General features: G+C 40.7%; 1 protein-coding gene across 2 annotated transcripts; it reads left to right on the plus strand.

Moving 5' to 3' along the window:
* The first annotated feature begins 519 nt into the window (after positions 1-519).
* Positions 520-16181, plus strand: LOC6053486 (eukaryotic translation initiation factor 2 subunit 3). Of its 2 annotated transcripts, XM_038266272.1 has the most exons (4): positions 535-749; positions 5761-5935; positions 14697-15807; positions 15870-16181. In XM_038266272.1, exons 1-4 carry the CDS (start codon positions 675-677, stop codon positions 15925-15927), a joined length of 1419 nt encoding a protein of 472 aa, XP_038122200.1. In that variant the 5' UTR covers positions 535-674; the 3' UTR covers positions 15928-16181. The 2 variants fall into 2 exon arrangements, with proteins under 2 accessions (XP_038122199.1, XP_038122200.1); XM_038266271.1 differs by lacking the exons at positions 14697-15807; positions 15870-16181 and adding an exon at positions 6343-8295 and having other exon boundaries at positions 520-749.
* Positions 16182-16257: the final 76 nt, after the last annotated feature.

The following is a 16257-nucleotide window of genomic DNA, read 5'->3' on the forward strand; positions in this document are numbered from 1 at the left end:
AAGAATAAAAGAATAAAAGAATAAAAGAATAAAAGAATAAAAGAATAAAAGAATAAAAGAATAAAAGAATAAAAGAATAAAAGAATAAAAGAATAAAAGAATAAAAGAATAAAAGAATAAAAGAATAAAAGAATAAAAGAATAAAAGAATAAAAGAATAAAAGAATAAAAGAATAAAAGAATAAAAGAATAAAAGAATAAAAGAATAAAAGAATAAAAGAATAAAAGAATAAAAGAATAAAAGAATAAAAGAATAAAAGAATAAAAGAATAAAAGAATAAAAGAATAAAAGAATAAAAGAAAAAAAGAATAAAAGAATAAAAGAATAAAAGAATAAAAGAATAAAAGAATAAAAGAATAAAAGAATAAAAGAATAAAAGAAACAATTATAGTTGTAGTCAGGAAAAAACGCACCAAAATGTCTGCACTCGCCCCTTTTCCGGCAGCCCTGCTGTCACTTTGGTGCGGCGAACCGGTTCGTGTGTCAAAGCCGCGCGCTTGCCAAAGCCGCCTTCAAAAAAACAAGCAAGAAAAAGAGCAAGAAGAGTTCTTTCAAGTGAGCTAAAAGTGGCAACACGCATCGCGCTCGGTGGCCGTCGTGGATTTCTGGTGAAATTTAGCAAATACTAGCGCTCGAAACGTGCCGAAAGTAGCCGCAAACGAACCCGTGTGAAAATGTCCTCCGGCGAGCAGCAAACACAGGCCACTACCGGCCAGCCGCACCTCCAAAAACAAGACCTTTCCCAGCTGGTGAGTTTCCGCCGACTTTTATTTGGGGCGGGCTACTACGGTCGGTGAAAGCCCCCTTCTGCCTGCTGAGGTTTTTCTCTTCTCTTCTCTCTTGCTCGAAACTGCCAACATGCCACAAAATTCCGGTTTTCGGAGGCGATTTTCCGGCTGAAAATGGTCGATTTGGTTGAAATTTTGGTTTATTCTGGGGCAGGGTACGCCCAAACAAGCGTTTTGTGAAGTTGGTTGACGATTCGGGGTCAACTTTTATCGCTCGATGGCTGATGCAACGACGACGGTTTAGCTTCTTATTTTTAGGTTAGGAAACATTCATTCTTGCCTGGCCTCGTCACCCCACTTTGCCTCTACCTGGTCACTGTCTTCATAGTTCATGGATAGCTATGATGATGTTTTGGATGGATCCTTGAGAAGGACCGTTCGCAGAAGGCAATAAACAAGAAAGCAGATGTTTGAAAAATTTGGCAAATTTTATGTTCGAATCTGAAACTTCTTTTAATTTATTCATGGTGCATATTCCAACTTATTTAAATTTTAAACATCCGTGCTTTTCTGGCTTTTAATCGTACCTTTTTTATATTATTTTTTTCCTCTCTGATAGTTAACAGCTTTGAGTCAAGTCAAGTTACTTAAGAAAAACAACTTTGAATAAGGTCAAGGAAGTAGCTTTCGGTTAAATTGATGAACTACTAATTGAGATGAAAAATCGACAGCTCACCCGAAGCAGAGACATCTTTCCCAGCTTATGGTCTTCCGGCCACTATGACTTGACTTAATGCTGAGCGCAGACTTAGATTCTGCTGGCAAAATTACATGGAAAAACATATAGGGGAGTTGGGATATTATGGACAGTGGGGGTAATTTGAACACCCCTTTAAAAATCACCTTTTCTTCGGATTTAAAGTGAAAACGGCAATTTAAGTGATAAGGCTATTACATACTAGTAATGGCCTAGGAGTATGGACAAACCAAAAAAGTTGGAATTGGTTAAGTAGTTTTGGTATAATATGTAAAAGTTTCCAAAGGCCGGTTGGCACTGCCTTTACTTCTAATTTTTGAGGGTTGGGAAATAAGGTTTTGCAGGGATTATATGTCAAAAAAGTGGACAATTTTTGTGGGGTTGCTTGGACGATTTACCATTTTATCAATTTTTATCATCAAAAATTGTAATTTTTGATAGAAGCAGGCCAAGGATTGATACCTAAGAGCATGACATGACGTCTACGTAAGGAACATCCTGGAAGGAGCGTAACTAACTACATCCGTAGTTCTGTTAGATCATCCGAATTATCTTGATCAGAACAGTATAGCTCTGGTTCCTTGCGAGTGTCCTATTTTCTTACCTCCACGTTGGCTTGGTTTTCATGATGACCTAGCTGGTGGCCTGTGGAAACGGATCGTAAACCTTTGACCAACGCGGGTCAGAGTCGAGACGGCTAAAAGAAAGGGGCGCGACAATGTGGGAAAGGGAAGTAATTTGTGATTGTAGACGGTATTGTTTTGATTCGCAGTATGTTGAGTCAACTGCTGTGGATGTACCTGAAACATCGCACAACGGGGTTTCTCTTCTCTTCATTCTCAGCTACCACCTATCTCCTATTTTTATTTTGCTCTTCTGATTGTCACTTCTTCACTGATTCTTCCATTTAATATCCAACATTTGATTTTAATTTTACTAACTTTTGATTCTCTTATCTCTCAAAGCTTTTCCACTCTTTTCTATCAATTGATACTATTGTCTAATTTTACATCTAATACATCTAGCTTCTCATTTTTATTCTTCAAAATACGCTCATCATTCTCTTACTATTGATACTTGATTTTTATAAAATAAATTCTCTTTTACTGTCTATTGTTTTCAATCTTCACCCTTTTTTTCAAACAAGTGAGGTTTGAGCCCTTACTCAATGTATGGAATGGTCAAAGGATTAACACAAATATTACTATTGTATTTTTGGTAAACTTTTATAACATGCTTAGGACCAAAAAATTGTAACAAAACACCACGACAAAAGAAATACCAACAGATAAAGAGACTCAACAATAGGGAAGATTTCAGGAGAAAACAATACACAGTAAATAACAATGAGTTTTTGAATTCAAACTAAAAATTAAACAGTTTTTTGCTTTAATGAAAGTTGATAGGCACACTATAGATGGTTAGGCGCTTATACTTACATCAAACCCTACGTAATGTACCACCCCCGGCCGAGTTAAAATGCGTAACCGGAAAAGAAGGTGTGTATGCCTGGCACGAACACTCGAAGCGTGTTCTAGCGTGCTGCTCGTACTGACTCAGAGCAGGGGTGAGATGTAGGTGTAAGGGCAGTGCGTGTTAGTCGGGAACCTAGTGCATAAGATCGGTCAAGGCCCGTTCTTACACTGAAAATTGCGAATTGCGAATTGCGAAATTGAGATGTCGAAGATTCGATGCCAGGAGCTAGATGTTGCCGCTGATGAGGGGAAGTTTTCGATCCTGATCCCGCACGGCCAATTTGAAGATGGTTTAGCATAGCTTGTTTCAGACCTACAATATTACTTTGCGGGCTTGTTTGCGGGACTCAAATTAGTCGTACTGGTTGAAGGAATAGGGACGTGGCGTTACATCGTGCTGCCATCTGGTTTTTTTTAAGTGCAAGAGTGGAAAAGTGTTGAGTCATCGTCTAAAAATAGACGGCGTCCTATCTCGCCCAGCAAAATGAAGTCGATAAAGTAGTCGGTTTCGATGAGAAAAAAACGTGGTCTAAAAATAGCGACGCCATCCCCCTATGAGAGAGCAAGAGATATTTTGATTTTCGTTTATTTCGTTCTCTCTCCTTCACTTCTCAACAAGGGTTGCAAGTAAAATGGGGAAAAATGCAGCAGTGTTGCTAGGAGCAGCATTAAAACTGCTGCATATCAGCTAATACTACAGGACTACAGCAGTTGTTTTAGAGCTGATTTGATATCATCCTAGCTGTTTTATGACTGATTAGCTGTAGAATGCTGACAAACAGCACATTTATGATTTCTCTTAGTGCTGGATGGTTACTTGGGATGTTCTTGGAGATAATCTGGTAGGTTGCCGTCATACCCTCGTTTTATGAAGCAGAAGGATCGAAGATGGTAGTTCGCCAGTAGGTCGTGTCCTAAGATGCTGTTCCGGACTGCGGCGGTTGTTTCGCGGCGTCTTAGGTTGTACACAAAGTGCACCGCCGATTTAAAGCCGTGATTCAGCTGCTCTTTCAGCGCCGCCTAGAGGCCGTGGTGGTACACAACGTCACAGTATGTGAAGATGGGCATCACGACGGCTTGGACCAGCTTGCGTCGAGTCGCCGTAGAAAGAACTGCAGCGAAGCGCCGGAACTTGTCCTAAGGTTTCTATACGTGGTGTCAATCCAAAAAAACGTTACGTGACGAATTCCCCTCTCGGCAAATTGAACAAATTGGTTGAACAAACGTTTCCCAATCAGTCAATCGAGAGACGTGAGATTGATGTGTCTAAAATTACCCCCACTCCACCTCATAATTTTCGGATCGTCGACGAGGCAAAAAGCGAATAAGGAGGAATAGGAGAATTGGTGCAAAGAGGCGGGGCATACGTCCCCGATCTAAACCAACAAAACTCGGCTCGGTTGATCCCGAAAAATCATTCTGTTGCTGGAAGTCGACGAGCCAACATCAGGAGCAGATGACCTGGTGGCCCGAGAGCAGATGGCATGGACCAGCCAAGACATGCCAGCCGGCATTAGAAGGAGTCGATAATTGGAATTGGCCACCACCTGGAGTGTTCGGAGTCCCCGGGGATGTTCCGATGGGGGGACATTTGCCGAACCATAAGAGTTGGGGCAATATGGGTATCAAACTTTATGGTTTTTGATACCTTACATGAAAATTTGAAATTATAAGGGAATCTTGGGGAACTTTGGACCAGACAATGTAATCGAAAATTTCAACAACCATCTTACAAAGTTCTTTGTCATACTGTTCATGTGTAACATAACCACTCCCGGTGGCGAACGGATTGTGATCTCTGCCCGAGGAATGACGAGACAAGTCTGCAAGCCGATCTTGAGAAGTGGAATTCGTCGTTGAGCTTCTGCCTCAGCAGGCGATGGTCAACACAGTTGAACGCTACACTGAGCAAAACTTACACAGCTCAACGAAGTGTTCTACACATGATCTGGCCCTGCAGAGCACTCAAATATCAATCTCAAAACACTTGAAATTTCGGTGATTGGCCATGAAATAAAGTCAATAACCAAACACTTGAATTTTAAATGGTGTTGAAAAATAAAAGTACGTACAAGCGATTTACAGGTTCTCGCTTGCTAGTCGTGCACGCTACCACTGCGCCGGCCAGCCAGTTGAAGACGGGAGAGTTTTTTGTGCTACTGGTTCTTGCCTCGCTTCTAGCCTTCGATGAAAGTCGCGCAAAAATCAATCAGTGAAACACATTAAATTCAAGTGGAAAATCACGTTGACTTTGAATAGTGCCTGTTTTGGGTAGATCTTAAGATCATTTTCAAGTGTTTTGATCATCACTTTGAATAGTTCAAGACGGTGGGACAAATTCATGAGCCAAAAAATTGAAAAGCTTGAGCCACCCGAATGAAAATAACATGTTAAAAAATACCAAAAAGTCAACCGCCCAAACACTTGCATTTGATAGTGGTTTGGATTGATGTTGAAACACAAACCAATAAGATCTACGATGTGACTTTATTCAATCATTCAAGTGTTTGGGCACTTGAATAAAAAGTGTGGCATATTTTCAGTGTAGCGAGAAGTCCACCAGAACGTCACTTTTTACACGGCGCTCACGCACACTATCAAAACAAACGTTTGATAGTGTGTGTGAACTCCGTGTAAAAGGGCTGTCAAACTAAAAAGTGACCCCGTTGATTTGACAACAGTTGGTGTCGAACCATCGGGTTTTGAGTGTATAAACTTTAACCCGCTTGAGACAAGCCAGTTTAGAACCAAATCAGCTTAGATCGAATAATCAAATCTTAATTCCCCCTTTCCTTCCCAGGACGTCACCAAGCTGACACCGCTGTCGCCCGAGGTCATCTCGCGCCAGGCCACGATCAACATCGGCACGATCGGGCACGTGGCCCACGGCAAGTCCACCGTGGTCAAGGCCATCTCCGGTGTGCAGACGGTGCGCTTCAAGAACGAACTGGAGCGTAACATCACCATCAAGCTGGGTAAGATTTTTTAATTTTTTGTTTCCTTTGTTTTAAGTTTAGAGGGTGAACAAATGTTTGTTTTTCTGTTAAGTCCCAGTTCCTTAAGCTATGATTTTATTTACACTTACAATTTTTGGTAAACGCACCTTCTGTTATACTGTGAGCTCGCGGAAGCGGGCGCTAGCCTGGAAGATTGAAGCTCTTGCATGAAGTTTGTATCTGGAATCAGACACCATTTTGCTAGTGAGAAAGAGAAAAAGGGGCTAACCGCCGGGGTCACTCGGTCACCCGGCGGACTGCAGAAAATCAAATATTTTGTGTAATTCGTGTAGAGACGACGCTTTGTAGCATTCAAAGTGCCCACTTTTTCTTCGACTTGAACTGATCCAGACACAAATTTCTGTTTTTGCTTTCTAATCTTCCAGAGCCGTTGTCGGATGAGCTCATCGGTCGGCTAACGACGTCCCCGGCCGAGCTGGCCGCGTATATTAAAATGACCCACGAGCGGTACAAAATCAACGGCAAGCGGCGCCGCAATTCCGCGGATTCGCCTCCGGACGGGCACCGCCTGAAGCAGGCGAAGATTTCCAGCTACTTTAACGGGGGCGGAACGACGCCGGCCGCCGCGGACGGTGGCAAATACAAGCAAAGAAATATCGAGTATTATTTTAACCGAAACGGATTGCACAAAGACCATGAGACCAATGGACTGCACGAACGTGCGAGTCGCAGCATGACGCCGAAGCTGTCCCGGCGGACGTCGGTTGCGAGTGACGCAGGGAGTGTTGAGTCGGGGTCGTCGTCGACATCGCGACTGCGAGTGCGGCGTAAGTCGTTGACCTATTCGGACGATTCGCCGTCGCGGACGACGACAACGACGACGACGGGAACGCCGGTAGCTGGGAGTGGCAAGAAGCGACGATCGGCGGCACCGCCCAAGGCCAACAAAGACGGCGAGTACTCGGTGGAGAGTATTGTGGATATTCAGGAGATTTCGAACGCACCAGTTTTCGAGATCAAGTGGCGTGGATACAGCTCGAAGAGCAACACTTGGGAACCACTGCCAAACATCCGCACGTGCCACGCGATCAACGAGTTTTTGCAGTGGCAGCTCGAGTCGTACGTGGAGACGATCAACGAAATACGGCAGGAGTTGGGCGAGACGGAGCAGTATCGGGAGCAGGTTACGTTGCATGAGACCAAATCGTTCAAGCAAATTCTGGCCGAATATGAAAAGTTTGACCCGTTGGCGTTTGATAGCGATATGGTGTTGTACGCCAAGATTCGTGCGAATTACGCCAAGAACAAGCGGCTGCACGATCGGATCCTGGCGAATGTTGGCCTGGAGATGTCCTACCGGAAGCGACGCGATCAGCTCGTCAAGATGAAGCAGTTCGAGGACATGATCAACGAATTTGAGCCGAGCAGCAAGATTGCGGTGGAGAACGATGAAGATTCGGACGTGCCACAGGAGAACTTCAAGTACATCAAGGAGAACCTGGCCGGGGAGGGCGTCACCATCCCGGACGATCCGCCGTACGGGTGCGAGTGCGACCAGTGCAACTTCCGGAGCGATTGCTGCGGCAAAATGGCCGGTTCCAAGATGGCTTACAACACGAAAAAGCGACTGAACGCACCTCCCGGCATGCCGATCTACGAGTGTAACAAGCGGTGCCGTTGCAGCGCGGATTGTACGAACCGGGTCATGCAGAACGGGCGCAAGTTCAACGTGTCGCTGTTCAAAACCAGCAACGGACGCGGCTGGGGCGTCAAAACCAACCAAACCATCTACGAGGGCTGGTACATCACGGAGTACATCGGCGAGGTCATCACGTACGAGGAGGCGGAGAAGCGAGGTCGCGAGTACGACGCCGTTGGCCGCACCTACCTCTTTGATCTGGACTTTAACGGGAGTGACAATCCGTACACGATCGATGCGGCCAACTACGGCAACATTGCCCGCTTCATCAACCACTCGTGCGACCCCAACTGTGGCATCTGGTCGGTTTGGGTCAACTGCCTGGATCCGAATCTGCCCCGGTTGGCGTTCTTCGCCAAGCGGAAAATCGAAGCCGGCGAAGAGCTCACGATCAACTACCAAACGCAGATCAACGAGAGCCGGGCGATGGACGTGAGCCAGGACGAGGAAGGTCAGCCGCAGAACGGGCCCCCGAGCGATGATGGCGGTCCGGGCAGAGGAAAGCCCGACCCGGAGAACTTGACCGAGTGCCGCTGCGGAGCGGATAATTGCAAGAAATACGTTTTTTAGAGATAATTTCAGTAAAATTGTATAATTACAATTGTGTTTACAACCATTTCATCTTATGCTACAAAAAAAGTGCCTAAATAAACAGAAAAGAACGCTTGTTTTAGGGAGATCGCGACTGTGTACTGCACTTCGAAAGTCTTCAAAACTTGGTTATTGCACTCGATCGTAATTTCTCGATCGAAGTATTATAATCTTAATATCTAGAGTTTTTTTTGAAGAGGTTCTATAAACATATGAAAGACAATAGTTTATAGGACCAATTAAAAAAAAAATTATAAAAAAATCTAGATATGTCAACGGTAAGTCGTAATTTATCGATATCTAGTAGATCAAGATCATTCGATTTTTTTTTTATTTTTTTTTTATTTCTTTTTGTGTATAGTCTTGACTCGATATTCTTTTAATTATTTTTTTACTTTGTTAGTCAAATGTGAATAGTTGATCGCCTATTTAAAATAAAAAAAATACATTTTTCAATATATCGTCTACGCCATTTTGGCTGCCATCTTTAATTTAAAACTTTTAAATCAAATTAACCGAAGATTTGACTATTGAACTTCAGATTATCGAGCATCTTAATTTTTTTAAATGAATTTTGTGACTTTTAAAAAATATTTTTATTTTTGTTTTGTATAAAAAAAAATAAAATTCTGACTTGATTTTTTAGGTTTTTAAATTTTGTTTTTTATTTAACCCTCTACAACCTAACCCCGCCTTTAGACGGGCTTCGATCTAAAAAATCGCCAAAAATAAATTTTCCAACCGATTTTTGATCTTTTAAAAGCATTGGAAAGAAGAACTCTTAAAATTTTAAAAAATTTATGGGTTGGAAGTTTAACTTGTTTTACATATGTGACTTTGCCAATGTTTTTAAAAATGTCATTTTTTTAGGGGTGAACTTTGGCTGAGTTTTTTACTAACATTTTCTATATTTTCAGTAAACATAAGTATGCAGTAATTTTTGTAGTGTCCCAGCCCAAGCAGCATCGCGCAACATGTTGAAATTGTCTAAGTCCAGTTAAGTTTCATCAAAGGCGCAACGAAGTTGCAAATGTTTCCAAACCTACCGAAAATCACAATAAAGTTTCAGGGAAACATTGTTCAATATGAAATAGTTACAATGATTTTCTGGGCTACAAATCGATTTCGTTTATTTTTGTAACGTTTTGGTGACATTGTTGCAACAAGCTTGAAACAAAAAAAAACCTTTGTTCGTTTTGTGCGAAGAATGTTGCGAATTGGTTGCGGCAATGTATCCTTGATAAAACTCAATGTAAACATTGTCTGCCAAGAAATGAAAACATCTTCAGTAAAAAAAGCATTTCTGCGCAGTTTGTCCAGGTTTTCAAAAGAAATTCACAATGAAATATAAATCTATTCGCTTTCTAACAAATAGATTTTGGGAAAAATGTGCATTCCACTAAAACTAACGAAAATGGTGTGTAAAACGGCCGAGTCGTAAGCGCGGATTTACATCTGCAAGGATTGGAGCTTGCATATTAATTTTTACCTAGATTTCTACCCGCCCCTGTCGACGGAAAGCAGCAAACAACATTTCGAAGATTCTTTGTGGAAGCAAATTCTGCTGCAGGAGGATTTCCCGAATCAAAAGCGAATCTGTGTGATTTTTGAGATGATGCCCGTAGGATACCGTATTCGGTACATGCAATGAAGCTTTATTCTTAAATTATTTGTCCACACCTCGGTCCACACTTTCCGAACAACTTTATTCATACAGACTTGAAGAACTTTGTTAAAAACATCCACCAAATAATGATCAATTTCGATCCCACTGTTTCCGACGAAGGGGATTGATTATTTCGTTTGACAGTTCTGTAGAAAACTTGAATGATGGCAGGGGATGCCGATTGTTGCAATGGATACAAATATGTAATGTTACCATTATGCTTCCACGACGTTACCCAATTATAATAAACTTAGAAATGTGGATATTCAACTCAAACAATTTTGTAACGTATCTGAAACATTGTTGCAACATACACAAAGTGCGACAATTTGCTCAAATCAGAATAACCAGAGACGTATCAAGGATGTAATATTTTGAAATCTTAATAAATTTAATCAATGTAATGCGTAATGTTTTTACTCTGAATAAAGTACAGCGATGGGAAAGAAGGAGGGATACGTAAATAAAACAGTAAAATCAAATTATTTGCTCTACTGTATGGCAAATTTCGTACTCGGGACTAGGTATCTGAAGGCTGTAAGGCAAATTCGGAATGCGCTGAATTTGATTAAAAATTTAAAGATATAAGTTACACAATTATTGTGAATATTCAACAATTGATTTATCAAGTATAAAATATGATAACGTAATTTAACTTTACTCTTCTTTTAATTCCTGTGCTCACCAACCTCATGGAGACGATCATTGAAGCCGCTATTACACTATCACAAACAAACAAACAAACTAGACAAGACATAAAACAAAAACGCTTCGCAAACAAACAAACAGTTTGATTGCCCATTACAGTACAGCATTCATGTTTGGCAAACTTATTGAGGAAAAGTTTGGGCAAACTTACACGCTTATGAACTTTTAGAAATTTTTGTAAACCATGTTGTATTATTTTATAAAAAGAATTTCTTTTTGCATATCACGGTATTTCCACAGACTGATGTCTTTGGTATTTCTGTGTGTTTCCTTTTGTTAAACAGGTATGAAAATCAACATACTAAACATACTAAATTCTAAAAATTATTAGTTCTTTATACTGAAAAATAAGACAAACTTTTTAAAATAAAATGATATCGTTTCTGAATTGGAAACCTAATTTTTTTTTTGCCTCCTTGATTTTTCGGGCCGACTATGGCGAGGGAGGGTATTAGTGTACCAGCCTAAAATCAAAATTAAACAATGAAACCGTTTTAGAAGTTGCAAATTAGCATTTACTTAATTTTTATGTCCATAATGTACACGTTTTTGCAAGCGATTTTACAATAAGATTTGTTTGTATCTAGATATGACATACAACAAACAAATCAAGTGTTCTGTGTTTTGTTCCTATTGTTATTTTTCTTCATAACAGTTATATTGCACTAACAGTGCTTGAAATTTCTGTCGACAATAAATATCTACGGCACATTTCTTAAAGAGAAGTTGACAATATTCGAAGCTACTTTGATGGCACTCAGTAAACATACATTTTTGAGTAGTAATCTTGCATTAGAGATATCCACGACACGTGGGTTGCACTCTCGTGCTCAACAATCTATTGTAAGTATTTATTTGTGTTCTTAAAAAAAGTATGCTTTCCTAGTTTGCATAAAAAACAATCAAAAAAATCATGCCGCTATTTTTTACTAAAGGTTCCTGAATACAACCCTGTGCGTACAAAGCGCCATGATGGTAGATGTGGAAAAAAAACTTTAATAATCAATTTTCGGCTATTTGAATACACTTTTTATAATGTTTTGCAACAGAATTGACATTCTACGTAACTTGCAACGCAGAAAATTTTCATATATATTAGACAACTTTTTAAATTTTCATACTAAAATGGCTCCAGAAAAGATAGCAAATTTTAAAAAGATTGAGGGCGCATTAAAAAATCATGAGTAGAATGCAATTTTACTCGGTAAACTTGAAATGGCCATAGAAATAAACCTTCTATACATTTAAGAAAACTAACTTTGTTTGTTGTCGACGAAAAATGTGACAGGTTTATTTTTCCAGACTTATCCATTTTTGTTTTGTAGCGAAATCAAAGTGGAAACATATTTATTGAGAAATTAATTAGAAGTTTGTTGCGCTTGAAATCATTTCGGGTGCACGATTGATTTCAAGCAACCAAAAATTTCACCAAAATGGTGACATATTTGCAACATATTTGTTACATTGTAGCAACACCATCAATTTCTCCTACAAAAATTAGCATCGCATAGGAAACATTGCCACGACACGTTCACAACTATCTTGCTATTGTTGCCAATCGCGTTGATGTCGTGCGCTTTTTTTGTCACCAGGAGTGTTGCGTGCATGTTGCCACAGCGATTGTGGATTGTTTTGAATTAGTTGCAAATAAGGCTTGGCAACAATAATTGCTGCTTGGGAGACTAGGCCTCTACGCATTGTTTTGCAATTAAAATGATGATGATGCCATTCTATAGCAGAAAATGTGAAAAACATACAAAAAATTGAAAAAGTGACTGTAAAAACGTGAAAAAATTAGATAGGCAAAATGTAATTATATTAGGTGATAGAATAGGCCAAATACTACCAAAAACAAACATAAACTAAACAAGATAAATGCAAATTAAAATACTAAAAATAAAACAAGAGAAGTAAAGTTTTTCGTAGAACAAAAGTTGCTCAAAATGACCTCCCGAACACGGGAAAAATTAATATTTTCGAAAAAAAAATTTGGGCAGTAGAGGGTTAATTTCTGATTTTTTTTAGATTTTTCTGTGTTTAAAAATTTTCTAAAATCTTATAAATTATTTGCACCTTAAAATTTTATTGTTATTTTCTTATTATTCGAATTCTTTGAATTAAAGAAAAAATGTAAAAACAAAATTAATTTTTCAGCTCTTAGGGTTTTTTTATTTTATGAATTTAATAATTTAAACCTTTTGAGTTTTTTTTGGTTCTGTATTTTTTTTTTTGAATTTTGTTTATTTTTGAAATTTATTGAAACTTATGATTTTTTGAATTTACAATTTTAATTTTTTTTTCGAAATATTCTAAATTTGGTCCTAAAATTGGGTACTAAAACCCTATGTAAATTTTTATGTACAACGGTAAAAAAACAAGATTAAAAACAATTTCTGATCATTTTTTTTCTTTTTATCGCAAAAAATATTGACAAGTCCCCTTGGAACGAGCTGTCAAGTAGGAGCTTTTCTGTCAAGAAGGACCGCGAGGTTAACTTTTCAAAATTGATTTAAAAATACATTTTAAACTCTTTGTTGTCGTAAGGGTAATTGTACTCAGAAAAATAAGTTTTATCGCTGTAAACAATAATATCAGCAATCTAAGCTTCATGTTAGGACCCAATTAAGCTTAAGTTTGTGACATTATTGTTCACAACGATAAAGCTTATTTTTCTGAGTACAATGACACATTGTACGACCGCATAGGATTTAAAATTGATTTTTAATTCACAGAACTCACGGAACAGAACAGAAAAGATCCTACTTGACAGCTCGTTCCAAAGGGACCATAGTTGATCCATCAAAAAAAAGTTGTCTTGTCGGTTCATTTGTTTGCATTAACCCTTTTACACCCTTACCAAAAATCATGATTTTTTGAGTTCCAAATCCCACTTTTCATATGAATTTTTCAGTTCAACCCATATAACCATTTTTATGGTTGTAGTACCTGAACTCAAAAAATCGTATGAAAAGTGGGATTTGGAACTCAAAAAATCAAGATTTTTGGTAAGGGTGTAGGCCTGCATTTAAAAAAAAAGTGCAGGTGGTTATGTAACACATGACACATCGATACCCATATTGCCCCAACTCTTATGGCTCGGCAAATGTCCCCCCATCGGAACATCCCCGGGGATTCCGAACACTCCAGGTGGTGGCCAATTCCAATTATCGACTCCTTCTAATGCCGGCTGGCATGTCTTGGCGGGTCCATGCCATCTGCTCTCGGGCCACCAGGTCATCTGCTCCTGATGTTGACTCGTCGACGTCCAGCAACAGAATGATTTTTCGGGATCAACCGAGCCGAGTTTTGTTGGTTTAGATCGGGGACGTATGCCCCGCCTCTTTGCACCCATTCTCCTATACCTCCTTATTCGCTTTTTGCCTCGTCGACGATCCGAAAATTATGAGGTGGAGTGGGGGTAATTTTAGATACTTCAATCTAACGTCTCTCGATTGGCTGATTGGGAAACGTTTGTTCAACCAACCAGCGTATACCTAAAAGGGGAAATTTGCCGAGAGGGGAATTCGTCACGTAACGTTTTCGTTTCGCGAAAATTGTGGATTGACACCACGTATAGAAACCTTAGGACAAAGTTCTTTGTCAAAAAAATGTTATTCAATGGTGGGAAAATTATTCTTTTGACCATACGAAAATTATAGGCTAGTTTTGGAAATTTTCATATTTGGGTCATATATGACCCATCAGGCCTGAAATGGTTAAATGAAAAAAAAAAGTGATCAGAAATTGTTTTTAATCGTGTTTTTTGTACCGTTGTGCATAAAAATTTACATAGGGCTCTAGGACCAAGTTAGGATTTTTTTTTTAAATTTTTAGTATCATTTTTCAATTTCTGTGTTTTTGAATTTGCGGAAATGGGGCCATTAGGGTGACAAGAAAAAATGTTTTTTTTTTTTTGAAAATCTTAAGAGGCTCGATTCTTTAGATATAATATATATTTAGAAATAAGTAACTTTGCCAATTTTAAGCCAAACCGGTTAAGGTTTAAGGGTCCGGATTGAGGCTCCGGATAATCGAGTCTCGATCCACGATCGGGTTCAATAATCACCACGTTCAAAACCCAACTCAACCCGCTTCTCTCTCTCTCTCTCCCTCAGGTTACGCCAACGCCAAGATCTACAAATGTGACAACCCCAAGTGTTTGCGTCCCACGTGCTACACGTCGGGCGGTTCCAACAAGGACGACAGCTTCCCGTGCTACCGGCCGGCCTGTACGGGGCGCTTCCAGCTGGTGCGTCACGTCAGCTTCGTCGATTGTCCCGGGCACGACATTCTGATGGCGACGATGTTGAACGGTGCCGCTGTCATGGACGCCGCGTTGCTGTTGATCGCCGGGAATGAGTCGTGTCCGCAGCCGCAAACGTCGGAACACTTGGCCGCGATCGAGATCATGAAGCTGAAGCACATCATCATCCTGCAGAATAAGATCGACCTGGTGAAGGACACCCAGGCCAAGGAACAGCAGGAGCAGATTGTCAAGTTTGTGCAGGGCACGGTCGCGGAGGGCGCGCCGATCATTCCGATTTCCGCGCAGCTCAAGTATAACATCGAGGTGTTGTGCGAGTACATCACCAAGAAGATTCCGATTCCGCCGAGGAACTTTGCCGGGGCGCCGCGGTTGATCGTGATCCGTTCGTTCGATGTGAACAAGCCGGGTTGTGAGGTGAAGGACTTGAAGGGTGGTGTTGCCGGTGGCTCAATTCTGCGAGGCGTGCTGACCGTTGGCCAGGAGATCGAGGTGCGGCCCGGTCTGGTCAGCAAGGATGGCGATGGCAAGCTGACCTGTCAGCCCATCTACTCGAAGATCGTGTCACTGTACGCCGAGCAGAACGATCTGCAGTTTGCCGTGCCGGGTGGACTGATCGGTGTCGGAACGAAGATCGAACCGACGCTGTGCCGAGCGGATCGTCTCGTGGGTCAGGTGCTCGGAGCCGTGGGCGCACTGCCCAAGATCTTCGTCGAGCTGGAAGTGTCGTACTATTTGCTGAAGCGTCTGCTCGGTGTGCGCATGGAGGGTGACAAAAAGGGCGCCAAGGTGCAGAAGCTGACCAAGAACGAGATGCTGCTGGTCAACATCGGGTCGCTCAGCACTGGTGGGCGCGTCGTCGCCTCCAAGGCCGATTTGGCCAAAATTGCCCTCACGAATCCGGTGTGTACGGAAAAGGACGAAAAGATTGCACTGAGTCGGCGTGTCGAGAAGCATTGGCGGTAAGATTGCTACCTCGGAAAAAAGATTTTCGAAATTCTAACTTATTTTTTCTCCCTTGCAGTTTAATCGGATGGGGACAAATTCGTGGCGGAACTACTATCGAACCAATCAAGAAGTAAACGCAGCAAACAACACAATTGACACTAGGGAGAAACCAATCAACACAACACACACACACATCCAGCACGGAAGCATTAATTGTAATCAAGTGAGAAACGAGAGTGACGAAGTGTATGCTATAAAGAGAAAAAAAAACTTAGAACTAATCCATAGAGATCGTTTACATCCAACAACAGTTCCGGCAAACCCGGGGAGGGCGTCGTCCAATAAAACTGTGCGTTCTGTATAATCCAATGATTGATTATAAAACAAACGATCTTTTGTTTGTGCGGTGGAACGGAAAAGAAAGTGATCCTTTAAGTAGCCTTGGACTACAAGTAAGTAGACAT

This window comes from Culex quinquefasciatus, chromosome 3, assembly GCF_015732765.1.
Source record: "Culex quinquefasciatus strain JHB chromosome 3, VPISU_Cqui_1.0_pri_paternal, whole genome shotgun sequence".
Lineage (NCBI taxonomy): Eukaryota > Metazoa > Arthropoda > Insecta > Diptera > Culicidae > Culex > Culex quinquefasciatus.